This window comes from Anomaloglossus baeobatrachus, chromosome 8 (genome assembly GCF_048569485.1).
Source record: "Anomaloglossus baeobatrachus isolate aAnoBae1 chromosome 8, aAnoBae1.hap1, whole genome shotgun sequence".
NCBI lineage: Eukaryota > Metazoa > Chordata > Amphibia > Anura > Aromobatidae > Anomaloglossus > Anomaloglossus baeobatrachus.
Window position 1 is genome coordinate 98065318 of NC_134360.1, and position 23325 is coordinate 98088642.

The window sequence follows — 23325 nt, forward strand, 5'->3', positions numbered from 1 at the left end:
TTTTGGCAGTGTGGACAGGTGCCAAGTCCTGCTGGAAAATTAAATTTCCATCTCCAAAAAGCTTGTCCGCAGAAGGAAGCATGAAGTGCTCTAAAATTTTATGGTAGACGGCTGTGCTGACTTTGGTCTTGATAAACCACAGTAGACCTACACCAGCAGATGACATGGCTCCCCAAACCATCACTAAATTTGGAAACTTCACACTAGACCTCAAGCAGCTTGGATTGTGGCCTCGCCACTCTTCCTCCAGACTCTGGGACCTTGATTTCCAGATGAAATGCAAAATTTACTTTCATCTGAAAACAACACCTTGGACCACTGAGCAGTTCTTTTTGTCTTTGACACAGGTAAGACGCTTCTGCCGTTGTCTATTGCTCATAAGTGGCTTGACACAAGGAATGCAGCAGTTGTAGCCCATGTCCTGGATTTATCTTTGTGTTGTGGCTCTTGAAGCACTGACTCCAGCAGCAGTCCTCTCCTTTTGAATCTCCCACAAATTTTTGAATGCCCTTTTCTTAACAATGCTATCAAGGCTACAGTTATCCCTGTTGCTTGTGCACCTTTTTCGACCACACTCTTTCCTTCTACTCAACTTTCCATTAATATGTTTGGATACAGCACTCTATGAACAGCCAGCATCTTTAGCAATGACATTTTGTGGCTTACCCTCCTTGTGGATTGTGTCAATGACTACCTTCTGGACATCTGTGAATTCAGCAGTATTCCCCATGATTGTGTAACCTACTGAACCAGACTAAGGGACCATTTTAAATGCTTAGGAATCCTTTGCAGGTGTTTTGTGTTAATTATTCTAGTTTTCTGAGATAGTGACTTTTGGGTTTTTATTGGCTGTAAGCCATAATCATTATCATAAACACTTGAAATAGATCACTCTGTGTGTAATGACTTTATATAATGTGTTTCCCTTTTTGTATTGAATTACTGAAATAAATTAACTTTTTGATCATATTCTAATTTATTGAGACACACTTGTACCTGTACACATGATAGAAAATGACTTAGTTCATAAAATGATGCCAAAACTAATCCTGTTTTTTATGTTTATTAGGTAGAGCTTTGTTTACTTTTAAGACATCATTAATTTAATGATAACTAATTCAATACAATTATGCTTGGAGTGGGGAAAAGCAAAAGAATTACTTAAAAATAAAAAAGTGTTTTTATTCTGAAGAAATAGGTACTATTCTGAACAACAAAGCTGGATTTATGTATGAAAATCAGCTGTGAACTGTATGAGTGCATGAAAAAATACATACTTGCAAACATGAAAACAGCAGGGGAAGTTCAATTGGTAGGGCATTGTTTACTTCCAACACATCTCACAAATTTAATTATCTCAAATTTAATTAAACTATACTTGGAGAGCGGAGAAATTAAAGGATTGTTTTAATGAAAAAAAAATTTTTCAAATTACATTACAATAGAAATAGTACTTAAATGTGAACATGATACCAAGACATTGTGATTCTGCTAGGGAAAATCGCAAAGATAAATGACAACAGACATCTGCACACTTTACAAACCTCTCGGCATAGGCTTCACAAACTGCTGTAACTAAGTTTTTTTTTAGTGGCTGCCTGCTTGTAAATTCTTAGCCCCATGCAAAAAAAATAAAAACAAGGTCCTGATAAAATCCCTTCAAAAACATTGTATGCCAACGTGCTTCAAGCGGTTAGTTGCTCTTAATCATGCCATAGTATTGCAGTATTATACACGCGTTGTCAAAATTTAAGACACTCATCGTTTAATGAAAGAAATGCCTACAATGGTCACAGAAATAACTTGAATCTGACAAAGGTAATACTAAATTATAAATCTGTGAAAATGAACAAATGAAAGTCAGACATTGCTTTTAAACCATGCTTCCACAGAATTTAAAGAAAAAATAAAACTCATGAAATAGGCCTGGACAGAAATAATGTGACAAACGGGACATGTTAAATCAAGTTGTGTCCATTAATTAGCATCACAGGTATCTACAATCTTGTAATCAGTCAGTAGACCTGTATATAGGGCTACAGATACTGACCTGGTGTGTACCACTTTCAACATGGACCAGAGAAACCTTAAGGAAAGAGTTGTTTCAGGAGATTACAATGAAAATTATTGACAAGCATGTTAAAGGTAAAGCTTATAAGACCATCTCCAAACAGCTTGATGCTCCTATGACTACAGTTGCACATATTATTCAGAAATTTAAGATCCATGGGATGGTAGGCAACCTCCCTGGACGTGGCCACAGGAGGAAAATTGATGACAAATCGAAGGGACGGATAATACGAATGGTAACAAAAGAGCCCACAAAAACTTCTAAAGAGATTAAAGGTGAACTTCAAGCTCAAGGAACATCAGTGTCAAATCGCATCATCCGTCTTTGTTTGAGCCAAAGTGGATTTCATTAGAGACGACCAAGGAGTACACCATCTGACAAACTACATGTTGACACGCCACAAAGCTTCTTTGAGAATGTCCTATGGACAGATGAGACAGTAATGGAACTTTTTGGCAAGGCAGATCAGCTCTATCTTCACAGATGGAAAAATGAAGCATATCAAGAAAAGAACACTGTCCCTACTACGAAACATTGAGGAGGCTGTGTTATCTTCTGGGGCTGCTTTGCTACATCTGGCACAGGTTGTCTTGAATCTCTGGAGTGTACAATGAAATCTAAAGACTATCAAGGGATTGTAGAGAGAAATGTGCTCAGTGTCAGAAAGCTTGGTCTCAGTCGCAGGTCATGGGTCTTGCATCAGGATAATGACCCAAAACACACAGCTAAAAACACCCAAGAATTTCTAAGAGGAAAACATTGGACTATTCTGAAGTGGTCTTCTATGAGCCCTGACCTAAAACCTACTGAGCATCTTTGGAAAGAGCTGAAACATGCTGTCAGGATAAGGGAACCTTCAAACCCCAGACAACTGGAGCAGTTTGCTTTTGAGGAGTGGACCAAAATACCTGTCAAGAGGTGCAGGAGTCTCATTGCCAGTTACAGGAATCGTTTGATTGCAGTGATTGCTTCAAAAGTTTGTGTAACCAAATATTAAGTTAAGGAGCGAACCATCATTTCTGTCCAGGCCTATTTCATGTGTTTTAGTTTTTTTAAAAATTATGTGGAAGACTGGTTGAAAAGCAGCAATATCTGACTTTTTCATTTGATCATTTTCACAGATTTTTTTTATTCATTACTTTTGTCAGATTCAAGTTATTTCTGTGACCATTGTGGGGTTTTCTTTCATTAAATGAGGGGTGCCAACAATTTTGACCATATGTAATATTGACTGCTCCAGGGATTAGTGGCATAAAACTATTAGATATTCCTTCTAATAAAGAAACAGTTTTTTTTGCTTGCTGTCCTAAGCATTTCACTGTTCTTTCATTTACAGGGATTTCCTTGCACTGAACGTCTATGTGGCCCTTTGCTACTATAAGCTGGATTATTATGATGTGTCACAGGAAGTCCTTGCAGTATATTTACAACAGGTTCCTGACAGCACCATCGCTCTCAACCTGAAGGCATGTAATCACTTTCGTCTGTACAATGGAAAAGCAGCAGAGGTAAGGCTGAAATATATTTTTGTCTGCTAACATATACAAATATAAGGGGTATTCCAGCTTAAAGCATTTTACTAGATAAAAGATAAAACTTACAGTAGAAAACCAGCCACTGGGAACCCCATCCATCTGTAGAAGCAGAATCTGGTCTCTTATTCCTTGACAGTCTACAAATACATCAAGGAGGAAAATAGTAAGGCTAGTTTCACACTACGTCTTTTTAACATCCGCTGAAAACGTTTTTTTTAGCGGAAGTACGGATCCTGCTTTTACAGCAAATAACGTATGCAAACGCATATGTTATTTTGCAGGATCCTGCACTGGATGTTAGGGGCGGGCAAAGGAGTCATGTGATCGGGATTGAGGGGAGCTAGACTGGGAGGAGGCTTCTGACAGCTGCATACGCTGGTAACCAAGGTAAACATCGGCCTTGGATACCCGATATTTACCTTGGTTACGAGTGTCTACAGCTGCTAGGAGCAGGGCTGCCTGCACATAGCAGAGCCGGGCAGCGTGCACATAGCAGAGCCGGGCAGCGTGCACATAGCAGAGCCGGGCAGCGTGCACATAGCAGAGCCGGGCAGCGTGCACATAGCAGAGCCGGGCAGCGTGCACATAGCAGAGCCGGGCAGCGTGCACATAGCAGAGCCGGGCTGCGTGCACATAGCAGAGCCGGGCAGCGTGCACATAGCAGAGCCGGGCAGCGTGCACATAGCAGAGCCGGGCAGCGTGCACATGAGAGAGAGAGAGAGAGAGAGAGAGAGAGACCGACCGACCGACCCTGTCCCTGTACCGGGCATGCTCAGTAGAGAATCAGGATCCTGTTATAACGCAACTGAACGACTTTTGGTAGGCAGGATCCAGCACTCATTGACATGCATTGCAGCTCGCGGCGCAATGTCAAGGATCCTGTGACATACGTTAATTTGACAAAGCCAAAAAACGCTACATGTTGCGTTTTTGAAACATGTTAAATTAACGCAAAATGACGGATCCTGCATCTAACGGACGCAAACGAATGCAAACGGAAGTGGACGTGAGTCCATTGAAAATGCATTAAACACAAAACGGATTTGCACAGGATCCGTACTTCCGTTAAAAAAACGTTTTCAACGGATGTTAAAAAGACGTAGTGTGAAACCAGCCTAACTGAACATGTCTACTGCTGCTCAACTGTGCTGTAAACAGCCGAGCTCTGTGTGCTGTCCAGCAGCTTCACTAATTAAAGGAAACCTGTCAGGTGCAATATGCATCCAGAACCACAAGCAGTTCTGGGTGCATATTACTATTCCCTGCCTAATCGTCCCTATATACACTAGCATAAATAAACAGATCTTTAGAAAAAAGTATTCTAAAGATCTCTTTATCTTATGCTAATGAGTGCGGGGACTAGTCCCAAGGGCATTTGTTCCCTTAGCTAGTCGGCCCACATAGCATGCTAGCACGCCCCTGTGGGTGTACTAACATGTTAATGAACATGCAGCGATATCGCACATACCTCACTGTTCACGGCGGCCGGCGGACGATGAATGCGCAGTGTCTGTGATTGATGGCAGTTAGAAGTGCCCTCACGCTGTCTGATGCTTCCATTCACAGACCCGGTCTTATACTGTTAAAATAAATTTAAAAAATTGACGTAGTGTCCCCCATTATTATGATACCCACCATAGATAAAGCCACAGCTATAGGTTGCAGTCTGATCTGTGCGCTTATCTTGGCTGTGTATCAAAATAAGAGAAACGGCATACATCTTTTTTTTAATTTCATTATTATTTAAATAAATAACTTAAAAATCCGGCTTGCGCCTTCCACCCTCCCCCTTCTCTCCAATTTTGACACCCAGCCAAGATAAAGCCAGACATCTGGGGGCTGGTGTTCTCCAGCTGGGGACACCAATGCTTATTGGGCCTCCGCAGTCTAAAAATATGAGCGTGCAGCCACCCAGGATTGTCGCATCCATTAGATGCAACAACCCCTCCACTTTACCTGGCTCTTCCCGATTTCCCTGGTGCAATGGCAGTCGAGGTAATAAGGCTTATGGCAGCTCACAGCTGACACTAAGCCCTAGATTAGTGATGGAAGGCATCTGTGAGACCCCACCATTACTAATCTGTAAGTGAGAAGAAATAAACATAAACAGGGAAAAAATCCTTGATTTAAAATAAAATTTAAAAAAAACACCCTCTTTCACCACTTTATTAACCTCCAAAATACCCCTGCAGGTCCTACGTAATCCATACAAGGTTCCACGACGATTTCACCTATGCTACATCTGAATCAATAAATCATGATACATGACCGCATGCTGTAAATTCAGGCAGAGACTGAGCAGCAATGAGTGGTGACATCACTTAGATTAGCTGCAACCACAGCTGGGAGTTCCCATGGTCCTCCCCTTGTGACTGCAGGTAACTTGACCTCAGGTGACTTCAGTGACTTCACCTGAGTTCATTGAGGTCCCCTGAGGTTAGGTTACATGTGGTCACAGGTGGAGGATAGTGGGAACCTCTAGCTGTAGCCGTGACTATCCTGACATCGCCGCTCGTCATGCGGCTCACTCAGTCTCTGTCTGAACCTCACAATGGTTCACCTCTATGGCCGCTAAGTGTGAATTCAGATTAGCAGAGCTGTAGTCGTTGGACCTTGTGTGTATTACGTCGGACCTACAGGGGTGTTTTGGGGCTAATAAAGTGGTGAAACAGAGTAGATTTTTTTTTTCTTTTATTCCAAATAAAGGATTTTTTCGGTGTTTTGTGTTTATTTCTTTCAACTTACAGAATAGTAATGAGGGGGTCTCTTAGACGCCTCCCATCACTAATCTAGGGCTTAGTGTCAGCTGTGAACTGACATTAACCCATTATCACCCCGATTGCCACCGCACTAGGGCAATAGGAAAGAGCTGGGTAAAGTGCTGGGGTTGTCACATCTAATGAATGGCACAATCCTGGGCGGCTGCAGGCTATTTTTAGGCTGGGGTCTCCCAATAACCGTGGATCTCCCCAGCCTGAGAATACCAGTCCCCAGCTTATTGGGCTTTATCATGGCTGGGTATCAAAATTGTGGGGGACCGCATGCTATTTTTTAAAATTATTTATGTGGCTCCTCCTATTTTGATACACAGCCATGATAAGCGCCCGGCTGGGTGCTGCAGCCTGTAGCTGTAGGCTTTATCTGTACTGGGTATCATGATATGGGGGGACCCTACGCCAATTTTTCTAATTTATTTATTTTTACTGTACAATATAGACCCGCAGACAGGGTCTGTCATTGGAAGCAGTCAGGTGCTGTCACATAGGCTTGGGGGGCGCTGTCTTACTGCAACCAGGCTGGGGAAACAGTGAATATGCATGAGCCTAATGAGCGGCCCCGGAAGAAGAATGAGCGACCTCTGGAGTAGTTACAGCTGCACTGGAGATAAGTACAGCACACTCTTTAATAATTTGTATTTATTTTTGCTTTATTTTTTTTTTATTCCCATGTGCCCGATCCAACTCATGAACCCGTAGAGGTTGGACTTTATAGTTCGGTCCACTCATCACTATTTTTCACAAAAAAAACGCACCAAAACACGCAGCATCATTACAGCAGGTTTTTTTTGTTTTGTTTTTTTTTACATTTCCAGGCTCTCTGGGACAAGGTGCAGTTTTTGGTGCCTTTTTGATGTCTCAAAGGTGCGTTTTTTTGTGATAACAAAACTCCAGTGTGCGCATGTACCTAACACTTTGACTTTTCAGTGGCTGAAGCTGCGTGAGGGCTTGGTTTTTGCGCTCTGAGCCGTCGTTTTTATTGATCTCATTTTGGAGAAGATTCAGTGCTTTGATCGCCTCTTATTGCATTTTTTGTTGTGTAGCAGCAACCATAAAATCATAATTCTGGCATCCAGATTATTTTTCTCATTACACCGTTTACCGATCTAGTCCATTGATTTTATAAATAGTTTACGGACACAGCGATACCGAATATGTGTATCTTTCTCTGAAGCCTCATTGGGGGACACAGGACCATGGGTGTTATGCTGCCTATCATAGGAGGACACTAAGTAGATGCCAAAAGCATTAGCTCCTCCTCTGCAGTATACACCCCTTGGCCAGGCCAGGCAACCTCCGTTTTAGCTTAGTGTCTGTAGGAGGCACATCCTTTTAAGGTTTTGTTATTTTTTGAGGGTGACGGTTTCCCTTAGGGACCGATCTCCCAATACCATCAATGGGCGGGAACGCAGTGTGTTCCCTCCACGTACCCCCTCCTGCGACGCTGGATCCTGGGCTGCCTTTTACTGGACGATGGGTCCCACAGACACCGATTTTCCAGAGCCCAGGGCAGAGGCACAATTTCTCAGCCCCTCTTTGCAGGCTCTGAGTTGATACATTGCACCTGTGTGGCCGGACACAGCAGGCTGACTCTGCTATTTCCACTGCCTGGACTGAGGCAGTGTTAAGGTGAGATCCCCCCTGACTGGTTTCCCAGACAAAGGGAGAAAGACGGTGCAGGGAAGGCTCCCAGGACTACTGAATTTACAGTCTTTTATTCCCACCATAGCTGGAGGAGGGGAAAGTCCCTTGCTGATTGCAGGGAATCCTGCAGAGATAATCTAACGGTGGCGGGGGGAGGGCTCCCAGGGCTCATAAACTCAGTGTTTATTCCCTCTAGCTGCGTGCTGGCTGGAGGAGGGGGAGTCCCTTGCTGATTGCAGGGACTCCTGCAGAGATAATCTACTGGTAGCTGTGTGCTGACTGGAGGGAGGGGGAGAAAAACTGTCACAGAAGCTCCCTTTCCGCCGTTTTTTACTACCGACAGCAGGGGGGCACACTGATTTCTTCTTGGCGCTCTTTTAGCGTGAAGCCCCGCCCCCCAGGAAAACGCGCGAAGATCTCCACAGAGACTCCTTCCTGAGGACGCAGGGCCATCGGCTGATTCTGGTGAGGTTCACCGAAGCAAATACAATCCTTGCTTCCCACTGCTTCACTTGTAGCTCTGCATATCATTGCTCCCCCTCCTGGCATACTCCTATTAGGAACATGCAGAACTCTAAGGGTACTAAGAGTGCTAAGACTCACATAGTCTATTATTCAGCCTGCACTGTCTGCCATGCTGAGCTACCACGTAAACACACCTCTCTGTGAGTCCTGTGCCCCTATAGCCCCCCAAGACCCCACCGCCGCAACCGTCAGCCCAAAGCCTAGGGCTCCCAGCCCACCAGAATGGGCACAGTTTCTGTCCCAATCCATGGAAAAACTGTCACAGAACCTGGTGCTGGCTATGCAATGTCGGCCTCCACACCCTTCTGGGCCCCTGGACGGAACGCAGCCTGAGGATACCCCTATGGAGAATTCTTCTGAGGTAATCCGAGCCCATGCTTCACCGGTTGCAGGGATCAGAAAAAGAGCACACGGCCGGGTGTCTCCAGCACTCTCTCATGGCCCCCATGGCTCTCCCTCGGGAGCACACAGGGCAGGCTCTCCCACATGCTCCACGGCTTCTGAAGAGCTGGAGGAGGGAGAATGCTGTTTGTACCAGGATGATTCCTTGGTTTCACCCTCCCCAGATGATCAAACTGCAATAGACTCTCCTATAGCAGCAATCAACCAAACTCTGCATCCACTACCACTGACCATGTGGTCTCCTTTAAGAGGGCAAGGAAACCCCAAAAGGTTTTCGCTGATCACCCAGAGTTTCAGGATATCCTTACAAAGCAAAGGGAGAAGCCTGACAGACGCTTCGGTAACCGTAAACTCATGAAGTCCCGGTACCCTTTTGCCTCACCTTCCCCTAAGGGCTGGGCTGATCCGCCCTCGGTCGACCCCCCGGTCTCCCGCCTTGCCACAAAAACGCTCCTGTTTTTACCCGATGGTTCCTCCATCAAGGACCCGACAGACAGACAGGTGGAGCACCTTGCCCGCTCTGCCTTTGAGGCTGCGGGTTCCTCCCTCTCGCCCTCCTTTGCCTCTGTGTGGGTCGCAAAGGCGATCTCGGTCTGGGCAGAATCCCTTAACACTTCGCTTGAGGAATCCCAGTTCCCTCAGTCCGTCACAGAGGTAACAGCTCAAATTGCCGCTGCGGCGGAGTACCTCATGCAGGCCTCCATTGATGCTGCTACCTGCGCAGCTTTTGCCGCCTCAAATACCATAGCCATCCGTAGAGCTCTCTGGCTCCGACAATGGCGAGAGGACTCTGCCTCCAAGAAGTCTCTCACGGGCCTTCCCTTTTTTCCAGACCGATTGTTTGGCGAATGTCTGGACAAGCTCATTTCTGACGCCACGGGAGGAAAAAGTACCTCCCTTCCCCAGCTGAAGCCCAGGACGACCTTCACCAGACGTTCACAGTCCTCGATCCGCTCCTTTCGGAACTCAAATCACAGAAAAAACGATCAAAGGGGAGTAACACGGAAATATAAATCACAGAAAAAATACTCCTAAAATTTTTTTCATTAAACTTTTATTGAATATCAATATATTGAAAAATGAAGTGAGGGGGGGGGGGGGGGGTGTTCAGAAAAATATAAAATACCCTAAGGGTCTAAAGTACAGTAAAAAATACAGTCTAGTGGACCAGCCAGCGTTATATCCTAGCAAATGGTGGGAAAGGCTTCTATCGCTCCACCAGTCAACTTTCCAAATGATGATACATCAATTTTTTAACATTCATTGCAGAAACATTTTTAATACACAATTATCATCCAGATCCAATAATTACCCATGCATTGAAAAAGAGACTTATATAAACTGTAAATTTATAGATAGATTTGGCATATATCTCTCAAATACAGAAACTTGAACTATATGTATTATTGGTAGGACAGTTGAAGAAAATAAAATTCTAGAGTACTGTAGTAGGATAAAATAAACATACAGTATTCTTTTTATGTCAAAAAAGCATAAACAAATTAGCCCCAAGAAATATTACCCAACGCGTTTCGCCTCCTTGGGTGGAGGTTCATCAGGGGTATAAATATTACATATGTTCCATAGTGTATCACACGTTGTAATATATACATGCAGTCACAGGAATGTTTTTCCTGAATGGATTTATAAAAACAACTGATTAACCATTGAAGGGTTCACTGACCTGTTATGGGCTGAGAGCCCTCTGTTGTGAAATATTTCATCAGAGTGAGGCTATATTTATGAATGGAAAAGAGGTCCCCTGATGAATTCTATTACATTGTAAAAATATCTTTATTTGAGGAATGAGAATCTAATTTGATATATTACAACGTGTGATACACTATGGAACATATGTAATATTTATACCCCTGATGAACCTCCACCCAAGGAGGCGAAACACGTTGGGTAATATTTCTTGGGGCTAATTTGGTTATGCTTTTTTTGACATAAAAAGAATACTGTATGTTTATTTTATCCTACTACAGTACTCTAGAATTTTATTTTCTTCAACTGTCCTACCAATAATACATATAGTTCAAGTTTCTGTATTTGAGAGATACAGTTAGGTCCAGAAATATTTGGACAGTGACACAATTTTCGCGAGTTGGGCTCTGCATGCCACCACATTGGATTTGAAATGAAACCTCTACAACAGAATTCAAGTGCAGATTGTAACGTTTAATTTGAAGGTTTGAACAAAAATATCTGATAGAAATTGTAGGAATTATACACATTTCTTTACAAACACTCCACATTTTAGGAGGTCAAAAGTAATTGGACAAATAAACCAAACCCAAACAAAATATTTTTATTTTCAATATTTCTTTATCGTTCCTTCCATGGGAGACCCAAACCATGGGTGTATAGCTAGCGCCTCCGGAGGACACACAAAGTACTACACTCAAACGTGTAGCTCCTCCCTCCGGGCTATATACACTCCCTGGATGACAATCTACCCAGTTCAATGCTTTGTGTTTCAGGAGGATACACACACTTGCATTCTCTGATATTTTTTTCTCATTTTTATTTTATTTTAAAGATTTGGAAGAAAAGCGGGTCCAGTCTGGACTCCCGGCATGTCCCTTCACACCCCACTCTGTCGGCGGTGCTGTTAAGGTTGACTTTATAAGGCTGGAGCCTTCACATGCCGCGCTCCTTCACATCCTCTAAGAGGCTCTGGGTTGAAGTGGGAGCCTCCACGGTCCTCTCTGCTTGCAGAAGACCGGTCTCCATCCGCAGCCCTGTCTGGTCCCTGCTGGAAGGAGCATTTACCCCCCTCTCCAGGGACATGGCCCTGCGTCTCAAAGCTAAGTATAGAGACGTTTTTCAGGGGTCCCGGGTACTTTTATTAGGGGGACAGTATGTGTTTTAGCGTTACTGTAAATTCCGGCCGATTCTGGGGATTTCCCCTGAGAACCGCGCCGAAGGTGCCTGCTCGTCGGCCGCATTGTTAAATCTAGGCCCCGGCTTCTGTTTGGGCCTAGTTTCGGTTTTGGCTTCTCTGCATGTTTTGCATACAGCGCCGCCCACCGCCCGACCAGCAGAGGGGAGGGCACTCCTCTCTGGGGAGATGTTCCCTCCCCTGTATATCGTCCTGTATCTCTCTGCCCTCCGTTTTTCCCGCTCTTGGGCTTATACACGCCCCCCCTCTTTCTCCCAGCGCCATTTTCTCAGCGTTCTTACGCTGGAGGGCGCTGGATGCTGCAGCTGCATACTATCAGGAAGGCTAACGCTTCACAGGGGAGCGGTGGAATCCGGAGGGCACACAGAGAGCACGGGCTGGTAAGCCACAACCTCTGGTTGTGGACTTTCATTACACTCTCAGGCATTCTACAGGAGTGTATTCTGGCTGCAGAGCCTCCACCTCAGCAGCATGTCTGTCACTAGGAGCAAGGCTGCAAACATGTACGCTATATGCACTGCTTGTAAGCTCATTCTGCAAGAGCCAAGCACATACCCACATTGTGATGCCTGTGCTAACATGGTTGTGTCTCAGCCTGGAGCCTCCGCAGGGGTCCCTCCGGCTGCTTTGGCCCCGGTGGCTGAACCCCCGGCTTGGGTAGCATCCTTTTCACAAGCTATTTCCAAGTCTTTTGCCGACTCCATGGGACAGCTGTCACGGACACTGCTGACCATGCATCAGCCCCCTTCTCAGGGTGCTTCGGCTGCTTCTAGCTCTGCAGAGCTCCCAGAGCATGTCCCAGGACCCCGTCCCCCTAAACGGAGACGCAGGGACCCTTCCCCTTCCTCTTCCCACGGCTCTGATTCACGTGCCGAGGTGCAGGGCGAGGAGGACTCGTTTACTGTGGGCTCAGACGCTACCTCTATGTACCCCATTGACTTGTCTGAGGGTGATGCGGATGTTAGTGACTTGATTGCGTCCATTAACTCCGTACTGAACCTCAACCCACCAGAGTCTGAGGAACAAGCCTCTCTGGTAGAGATACACCAGTTTACCTCACCTAAGAAAGCTAAAAGTATGTTTTTTAACCACTCCAGCTTTCAGGCCACTGTTACCAAACCCAGGGCCTGTCCTGACAAACGTTTTCCGAAGCGTAGTTCAGATGACCGTTTTCCTTTTCCACCAGAGGTGGTTAAGGAATGGGCTCAGTCCCCAAAGGTAGACCCTCCGGTGTCCAGAATCTCAGCCCGCACAGTCGTGGCTGTGGCTGATGGCACTTCTCTTAAGGATCCCACTGACCGCCAGGTTGACCTTTTGGCCAAGTCTGTATATGAGGCGGCTGGAGCCTCGTTCTCCCCGTCTTTTGCGGCAGTGTGGGCTCTCAGGGCAGTCTCTGCCTCTCTGGAGGAGATGCATTCCCTCACCAGAGACTCTATGCCTGAGCTGGAGGCCTTCACTTCTCAAGCTTCGGCTTTTGCATCCTACGCCATGTCTGCCATCCTGGAGGCTTCTCACCGCACGGCGGTGGCCTCCGCTAACTCCCTCGCGATCCGCAGGATCTTGTGGCTTCGAGAGTGGAAAGCAGACGCTTCCTCAAAAAAGTACCTTGCGAGTCTCCCTTTTGCTGGGTCCCGGCTGTTTGGGGAACAGCTGGATGACATAATCAAGGAGGCTACTGGCGGGAAGAGTACTTCCTTGCCTCAATCTAAGGCTAGGAAACCTGTCCAGGGCAGGATCCAATCGAGGTTTCGTTCCTTTCGTTCCTCTAACTGGTCATCCTCGAAGCCCTCGACCGCGTCCACTACCGCAGCCAAGGATCGTAAATCGAACTGGCGCGCAAAGCCGCGTCCTCAAAAGACCGGAGGAGCCGCTGCCACTAAGGCAGCCTCCTCTTGACTATCTGGCCGAGCCAGCAACGTCCTTGGTCGGTGGCAGGCTCTCCCACTTTGGAGGCGTGTGGTTCCAACACGTCACCGATCAGTGGGTGCGGGATATTATCTCCCACGGCTACAGGATAGAATTTTCTTCCAGCCCGCCAAACAGATTTTTTCTGTCCACACCCCCTTGCTCCAAGGCCGCCGCCTTCTCTCAGGCCGTGGCATCCCTGCAGGCCAACGGGGTAATTGTTCCGGTTCCCGCCCGGGAACGGTTCAGCGGTTTCTACTCAAACCTCTTTCTAGTCCCCAAGAAGGACGGTTCCTCCCGGCCCATCCTGGATCTCAAGCTTCTCAACAAGCATGTTCAGGTGCGGCACTTTCGCATGGAATCTCTGAGATCGGTCATTGCCTCAATGACCCAAGGAGATTTTCTGGCATCCATCGACATCAGAGATGCCTATCTGCATGTGCCTATTGCGGTCTCACACCAGCGTTGGCTACGCTTTGCAATCGGAGAGGAACATTTCCAGTTCGTGGCTCTTCCCTTTGGCTTAGCCACGGCCCCTCGAGTGTTCACCAAGGTCATGGCAGCAGTGGTTGCGGTCCTGCACCTCCAGGGATTGGCAGTGATTCCTTACCTGGACGACCTTCTAGTCAAGGCCTCATTCAGTGTAGACTGCCAGCGGAGTGTCTCTCTCACTGTCGCCACGCTAGTTCAGTTCGGGTGGCTTGTCAACCTGCCCAAGTCCACTCTGACCCCGACCCAGGTACTTCTGTACCTAGGGATGCAATTCGAGACTCTGCCGGCACTTGTCAAGTTGCCCTTAGTCAAACAGCAGTCCCTTCGTCTGGCGGTGCGCTCTCTGCTGAGGCACCGCCGTCATTCCATCAGACACCTCATGCAGGTGCTGGGTCAGATGGTGGCGTCAATGGAAGCGGTTCCCTTTGCCCAGTTCCATCTGCGTCCCTTGCAGCTGGACATTCTCCGCTGTTGGGACAAGCGGATCTCTTCCTTGGACAGGCTGGTGGCTCTGTCATCACAGGCCAGGAACTCCCTTCAGTGGTGGCTTCAGCCTCTCTCCCTGTCACAGGGACGCTCCTTCCTGACTCCGTCCTGGGTGATCCTCACCACGGATGCCAGCCTCTCCGGTTGGGGAGCGGTATTTCTCCATCACCGAGCACAGGGCACTTGGACTCCGTCCGAATCAGCCCTCCCGATCAATGTGCTGGAGATCAGAGCTGTGTTTCTAGCTCTCCTAGACTTTCACCACCTGTTGGCGGGCAAGCACATTCGGGTTCAGTCGGACAACGCGACAGCGGTTGCCTACATCAATCACCAGGGCGGGACTCACAGCCGTCTGGCGATGTTGGAGGTTCAACGAATCCTCCAGTGGACGGAGGACTTGAAGTCCACCATATCTGCAGTCCACATCCCAGGCGTGGAAAACTGGGAGGCCGATTATCTCAGCCGTCAAACCGTGGACGGCGGCGAGTGGGCCCTGCATCCGTCAGTGTTCAGATCGATCTGCCGCAAGTGGGGCACTCCGGAAGTGGATCTAATGGCTTCCCGGCACAACAACAAGGTTCCGGTTTACGTGGCTCGCTCCCACGATCCTCAAGCCTTCGCAGCAGACGCACTGGTTCAAGATTGGTCTCAGTTCCGTCTGGCCTATGTGTTTCCCCCTCTAGCGCTCTTGCCCAGGGTTCTGCGCAAGATCGGAACGGAGGGCCGTCAAGTCAGTCATACTCATTGCTCCGGACTGGCCCAGGCGAGCTTGGTACCCAGACCTGCTCCGCCTGTCCGTAGAGGTGCCGTGGCATCTCCCGGACCGCCCAGACCTTCTCTCTCAAGGTCCATTCTTCCGCCAGAATTCTGCGGCTCTCAGATTGACGGCGTGGCTCTTGAGTCCTGGATCCTGACGGCTTCAGGCATTCCCTCTGAGGTCATCTCCACCATGACTCAGGCTCGGAAGTCTTCCTCGGCCAAGATTTACCACAGGACTTGGAGAATTTTCCTGTCCTGGTGTCGCTCTTCCGGCCATGCTCCTTGGCCGTTCTCCTTGCCGACCATCCTGTCTTTTCTACAGTCAGGTCTACAGTTAGGTCTGTCCCTCAATTCCCTCAAGGGACAGGTGTCGGCTTTGTCGGTATTGTTCCAGCGGCGTATCGCCCGACTGGCTCAGGTGCGCACCTTCATGCAGGGCGCATCTCACATCATCCCTCCTTACCGGCGGCCCTTGGATCCCTGGGACCTTAATCTGGTCCTCACGGCCTTACAGAAACCCCCTTTTGAGCCTCTCAGGGAGGTTCCTTTGTCTAGACTTTCACAGAAAGTTGTCTTTCTAGTAGCCATAACTTCTCTCAGGAGAGTTTCTGATTTGGCTGCGCTTTCTTCGGAATCCCCCTTTTTGGTGTTTCACCAAGACAAGGTGGTTCTTCGTCCGACTCCGGACTTTCTCCCTAAGGTGGTGTCTTCCTTCCACCTTAACCAGGACATTTCATTGCCCTCTCTTTGTCCGGCCCCTGTGCATCGCTTTGAGAAGGCGTTGCACACCTTGGATTTGGTGCGGGCGCTCCGAATCTATGTGTCACGCACCGCCGTTTTTCGGCGGTGCACCTCACTTTTTGTGCTAACCACGGGTCAGCGCAAGGGTCTCTCTGCTTCTAAACCGACCCTGGCTCGTTGGGTTAGGTCGGCTATCGCCGATGCCTACCAGTGTTCTCAGGTGCCTCCCCCGCCGGGGATTAAGGCGCACTCGACCAGAGCTGTCGGTGCCTCCTGGGCTTTCAGGCACCAGGCTACGGCTCAGCAGGTGTGTCAGGCTGCCACTTGGTTCAGTCTGCACACTTTTTCGAAGCACTACCAAGTGCATGCTCATGCTTCGGCAGATGCGAGCTTGGGCAGACGCATCCTTCAGGCGGCTGTCGCCCATTTGTGAAGTTAGGTTTTGCCTACTTCTCAGTTTGGTTTATTTCCCACCCATGGACTGCTTTGGAACGTCCCATGGTTTGGGTCTCCCATGGAAGGAACGATAAAGAAAAAGAGAATTTTGTTTACTTACCGTAAATTCTTTTTCTTGTAGTTCCGACATGGGAGACCCAGCACCCTCCCTGTTGCCTGTTGGCAGTTTTTTGTTCCGTGTGTTTCACCGGCTGTTGTTAGTAGACAGAGTTCTGGTTTTGCCGAGTTTTACTCTATCTCTACTTATGGGTGGATGTCCTCCTTCAGCTTTTGCACTGAACTGGGTAGATTCTCATCCAGGGAGTGTATATAGCCCGGAGGGAGGAGCTACACGTTTGAGTGTAGTACTTTATGTGTCCTCCGGAGGCGCTAGCTATACACCCATGGTTTGGGTCTCCCATGTCGGAACTACAAGAAAAAGAATTTACGGTAAGTAAACAAAATTCTCTTTTTTGTTGCGAATCCTTTGGAGGCAATCACTGCCTTAAGTCTGGAACCCATGGACATCACCAAACGCTGGGTTTCCTCCTTCTTAATGCTTTGCCAGGCCTTTACAGCCGCAGCCTTCAGGTCTTGCTTGTTTGTGGGTTTTTTGTCTTAAGTCTGGATTTGAGCAAGTGAAATGCATGCTCAATTGGGTTAAGATCTGGTGATTGACTTGGCCATTGCAGAATGTTCCACTTTTTTGCACTCATGAACTCCTGGGTAGCTTTGGCTGTATGCTTGGGGTCATTGTCCATCTGTACTATGAAGCGCCGTCCGATCAACTTTGCGGCATTTGGCTGAATCTGGGCTGAAAGTATATCCCGGTACACTTCAGAATTCATCCGGCTAATCTTGTCTGCTGTTATGTCATCAATAAACACAAGTGACCCAGTGCCATTGAAAGCCATGCATGCCCATGCCATCACGTTGCCTCCACCATGTTTTACAGAGGATGTGGTGTGCCTTGGATCATGTGCCGTTCCCTTTCTTCTCCAAACTTTTTTCTTCCCATCATTCTGGTACAGGTTGAGCTTTGTCTCATCTGTCCATAGAATACTTTTCCAGAACTGAGCTGGCTTCATGAGGTGTTTTTCAGCAAATTTAACTCTGGCCTGTCTATTTTTGGAATTGATGAATGGTTTGCATCTAGATGTGAACCCTTTGTATTTACTTTCATGGAGTCTTCTCTTTACTGTTGACTTAGAGACAGATACACCTACTTCACTGAGAGTGTTCTGGACTTCAGTTGATGTTGGAGACAGGTTCTTCTTCACCAAAGAAAGTATGCGGCGATCATCCACCACTGTTGTCATCCGTGGACGCCCAGGCCTTTTTAAGTTCCCAAGCTCACCAGTCAATTCCTTTTTTCTCAGAATGTACCCGACTGTTGATTTTGCTACTCCAAGCATGTCTGCTATCTCTCTGATGGATTTTTTCTTTTTTTTTCAGCCTCAGGATGTTCTGCTTCACCTCAATTGAGAGTTCCTTAGACCGCATGTTGTCTGGTCACAGCAACAGCTTCCAAATGCAAAACCACACACCTGTAATCAACCCCAGACCTTTTAACTACTTCATTGATTACAGGTTAACGAGGGAGACGCCTTCAGAGTTAATTGCAGCCCTTAGAGTCCCTTGTCCAATTACTTTTGGTCCCTTTAAAAAGAGGAGGCTATGCATTACAGAGCTATGATTCTTAAACCCTTTCTCCGATTTGGATGTGAAAACTCTCATATTGCAGCTGGGAGTGTGCACTTTCAGCCCATATTATATATATAATTGTATTTCAGAACATGTTTTTGTAAACAGCTAAAATAACAAAACTTGTGTCACTGTCCAAATATTTCTGGACCTAACTGTATATGCCAAATCTATCTATAAATTTACATTTTATATAAGTCTCTTTTTCAATGCATGGGTAATTATTGGATCTGGATGATAATAATTGTGTATTAAAAATGTTTCTGCAATGAATGTTAAAAAATTGATGTATCATCATTTGGAAAGGTGACTGGTGGAACGATATAAGCCTTTCCCACCATTTGCTGTGATATACCGCTGGCTGGTCTACTAGACTGTATTTTTTACTGCACTTTAGACCCTTAGGGTATTTTATATTTTTCTGAACACCCCCCCCACTTCATTTTTCAATATATTGATATTACATAAAAGTTTAACGAAAAAAATTTTAGGAGTATTTTTTCTGTGATTTCCTTTCGGAACTCATTTGGTTGGTCGACATCCCGCGCTGTCCCCTCCACTAGCCAGATCACAAAAAGTTCCTCCGCTTCGCAGTTCAGGACTCCCATTTTCAATTCGTAGCCCTACCCTTCAGCCTTGCCACCGCACCATGGGTCTTCACCAAAGTCATGGCTGCCGCCATGAGCGTCCTTCACGCCAGGGGAGTAGTCGTTCTCCCTTACTTGGACGACCTTCTCATCAAGGCTTCCTCCTTCCGCGACTGCTCAACCAGCGTACAGATCACCATGGACACCCTATCCCGCTTAGGGTGGCTACTGAATCTAGACAAATCATCCCTGGTCCCAGCATGATCCATCACCTTCTTGGGCATGTCCCTGGACACCCGTCGGGGCTTGATCTATCTCCCTCAGGACAAAGCGATCGCTCTTCGACAAGCGGTACGCTGCCTTCTACGTCCTCCATCTCGCTCCACTCGATTCAGCATGAAGGTGCTCGGCAGGATGGTGGCGGCTATGGAGGCAGTACCTTTTGCTCAACTGCACCTCCGCCCACTGCAGCTTGCCCTTCTAGCTGCCTGGGACAAGAGCCCCTTCTCCCTGGACAAACATCTTCACCTGACGCCTTCAGTCAGGTATGCACTCCGCTGGTGGCTTCGGTCCTCATCCCTATCGAAGGGGAGATCTTTCCTCCCAGTGAACTGGCTGGTCCTGACCACGGACGCCAGCCTCCTAGGCTGGGGAGCAGTGTAGCGGCACCACACTGCTCAAGGACGTTGGACGCCCCAGGAGTCTTCCCTACCCATAAACATCCTGGAAATCAGCGCGATCTTCCTCGCGCTCAGGGCGTTCTGCCTTCTGCTAGCGGGTCGTCAGAGTCGAGTCCAATCGGACAATGCGACAGCTGTAGCCTATATCAATCGGCAGGGGGGCACCCGCAGCAAAGCGGCTTATCTCGAGGCCCACAAGATCCTCAGCTGGGCCGAATCGACGGGGTCAGTGATATCAGCGGTACACATACCGGGGGTAGAGAACTGGGCAGCAGACTTTCTAAGTCGCCAAGGCCTGGCCGCCGAAGAATGGTCTCTCCACCCAGAAGTGTTTCTACACATTTGCACTCGCTGGGGCACACCAGACGTGGATCTAATGGCCTCAAGGTTGAACGCAAAGGTAAACGCGTTCATAGCCAGGTCACGCGACCCGCAGTCCATCGGCGCGGATGCTCTAGTCTGCTCCTAGCACCACTTCCGCCTGCCTTACATATTTCCACCTCTACCCCTGCTGCCGCGGGTAATCAGGAAGATCAAGGCAGAGGGAGTCCCGGTGATACTGATAGCACCGGACTGGCCCAGGCGCGCTTGGTACGCCAAATTAGTACAAATGCTCGCAGACATACCGTGGCGCCTTCCAGACATCCCAGACTTGCTGACCCAAGGGCCCATTTCCCATCAGAACTCCAGAGCCCTGAAGCTGACGGCATGGCCATTGAGACCTGGGTATTAACAAGAGCGGGATTCTCCCCCGCGGTTATCTCCACCATGATCAGCGCCCGAAAGCCTGCTTCATCCCGCATTTACCACCGTACGTGGAAAATCTTCTTTTCATGGTGCAGGGAAACTAACGTCCAGCCTATGCCTCTGGCCATCCACAAAATTCTCGACTTTCTGCAGTCTGGCTTGCAAGCGGGGTTGGCTCTCAGTTCCCTTAAAGGGCAGGTCTCAGCGCTCTCAATCTTCTACTAATGCCGCCTGGCTCAAAAACCGCAAGTCAAGACCTTCCTCCAGGGCGTTTCCCATCTAGTTCCCCCGTGCAAACGGCCGCTGGATCCATGGGACCTCAATCTCATTATGGACGGTCTCCAGAGGTCTCCCTTTGAAGCTCTCAAGGAATCCTCCCTTGCTCTTCTGTCCTGGAAGGTAACATTGCTGGTGGCAATTACGTCCATCAGACGGGTTTCGGAGCTGGCAGCACTCTCTTGCCGCGAGCCTTTTCTGATCTTTCACCAGGACAAGGTGGTTCTGCACCCTCTTCCGGATTTTCTTCCAAAGGTTCCTACCCCGTTTCATTTGAACGAGGACATTGTTCTGCCTTCCTTTTGTCCACACCCATTTCATAGGGTGGAAAGGTCTCTGCATTCGTTAGACCTCGTCAGAGCTCTCAGATATTACATATCCAGGACAGCCCCCTTTAGGAAAACGGACACTTTGTTCGTCATTTCTGAGGGGCCTAAGAAGGGACAGGCAGCTTCAAAGGCAACTCTGGCTCGCTGGATTCGCTCTGCGATCCAGGAAGTCTACCGCTTTTAACTCAAGCCCATTCCTAGTGGGCTGCGGGCTCACTCCACGCGAGCAGTTGGCGCTTCGTGGGCCATTCGGCATCAGGCTTCAGTCGAACAGGTGTGTAAGGCTGCGACCTGGTCTAGCCTACATACTTTTTCAAAGCATTACAGAGTCCATACCCAGGTTTCAGCTGAGGCAAATCTGGGTAGGAAAATTCTGCAAACGGCAGTAGAGCACCTCTCTCAGTAGGTGCTCCAGGCTGTCTGGGACTGGTTCCTAGTCCTTGGGTTGTGTTGTCTTCTTTTATTTTCCCCACCCATGGACTGCTTTAGGACGTCCCATGGTCCTGTGTCCCCCAATGAGGCGTCAGAGAAAAACAGATTTTTGTGTACTCACCGTAAAATCGTTTTCTCTTAGCCATCATTGGGGGACACAGCACCCACGCTGTTGCCCTGTTGGGCCTTGGTTCTCTCAGTACCTTATTTGGTTATGACTTTTTTTTTCATGTTCCTCTGTTGAGAAGTTTTTACTGTTTTTTTTCTCCTACTGCTTGTGTACTAAAACGGAGGTTGCCTGGCTCGGCCAGGGGGTGTATACTGCAGAGGAGGAGCTAATGCTTTTTGCATCTACTTAGTGTCCTCCTATGGATAGGCAGCATAACACCCATGGTCCTGTGTCCCCCAATGATGGCTAAGAGAAAACGATTTTACGGTGAGTACACAAAAATCCGTTTTTTTTTATTTACTTATTTTTAATGGGAGAAAAGGCAGGTGATTTGAACTTTTATATATTTTTTTTTATCTTTTTCATATTTTAAAAAACAAATATATTTTTCACTGCGTTTTTTAGTTCCTTTGAACCTGTGATCATCTCCTCAAATAAATAAATAAGTAATCATCTCAGCTAACTACTGCCACATACCGTACACAAATAATGTGTATTTAGTGCGCAACGATTACTAACCAAATTTACAACAAAACTGAAGAAATGTGTCTACAATATCCAACCCCTATTAACACATTAAACATATATACTACTCACAAAAATTTAGGATGAGCCTTATGGAAAGTGTAAAAATTTCACACTCCAGTGATATTTTATCATGGAAGTAAGGCATTTAAGTAGAAGCTTGCAATGGTGATTTCCTCATCCCAAACAATTTATTGAAACAAAAGCCAACAACAGTGGTGGGTACTTTCGAGTACCCTGCCCCAAAAACAAATGTCAATGGCTCAATAACTTGTTATGTTGCCTTGAGCATCAATATTACAACTTGACAACGTTGTCTCCTGCTGTTCACAAGTCGAGTCATTGTCTGCTGTGATAACACGCTCGGGGATCACCTTTGCTGGGTTCAAAGGGCACGTATTCACTTCAGGCAGACAGCCGAATTCCAGGTGTAACTGATGCTTGGTCAGGTTTATTGCAGTGAAGCATAAACAAAAAAAACACCAACAAAATAAATCCTTGCCTGTCCGGCGCTAACAATACAGGATGATATCCTAACTACAAACTGGAGGGCTTCCCCCTTCCAGCTAAACCTTACAAATAGCAAGCACTGCTCCTACTCACAAGTGTCTCCTACACAGACAGGCTTTCTGTGTTCCCAGATGGAGACTCTCCCCAACTTTCCAGACTCCTTTTACATCCGTCCTTCACCTCACATTAATCCATTAGTAGCCAGGTGATCCTGACCAGGCTAAGTCACATAGGACCGATACCGGGGTGAGATATACCTGCCCTCATCCACTAATCCCACATAAGTCTCACACTGCTCAGGTCATAAAGGTTCTGGGGTAGAGAGTTATGAGCCTCTAAACAGTGACAAAGCTGATCCCATAGATTTTCTATGGGATTCGGGTCTGGAGAAAGTGCAGGTCACTTCATCTGAGGTACCCCAGTCTCCAGCAGATGTTCCTAATGATACAACCTCGATAAGCTGGAGCATTGTTGTCTATGAAGATGACATTAGGCCTGCGTTGTTCATACAGAGGCACAATGCCTGGATTAATGATATTATTCAAGTAGTAAGGACTTGTCACTGTACCATTCACAAAGTGTAGTGCAGTTCTGTATTGAGCAGACACACCTGCCCTCACTAACACCACCACCAAACTCCCCTGTGGTGACAAGAGTGGCTGATGCACAGAGGTCTCATTGACGTATCC

At 47.4% G+C, this 23325-nt stretch overlaps 1 protein-coding gene across 1 annotated transcript in view; it reads left to right on the forward strand.

Annotated features, from left to right (window-relative positions):
* Nucleotides 1-23325, forward strand: part of IFT56 (intraflagellar transport 56) — a 243338-nt gene that overhangs the window by 79502 nt on the left and 140511 nt on the right. The window contains exon 7 of the mRNA XM_075321910.1: nt 3408-3579. Coding sequence (XP_075178025.1) covers nt 3408-3579 — 172 coding nt within the window. The remainder of the gene's footprint in view (nt 1-3407; nt 3580-23325) is intronic.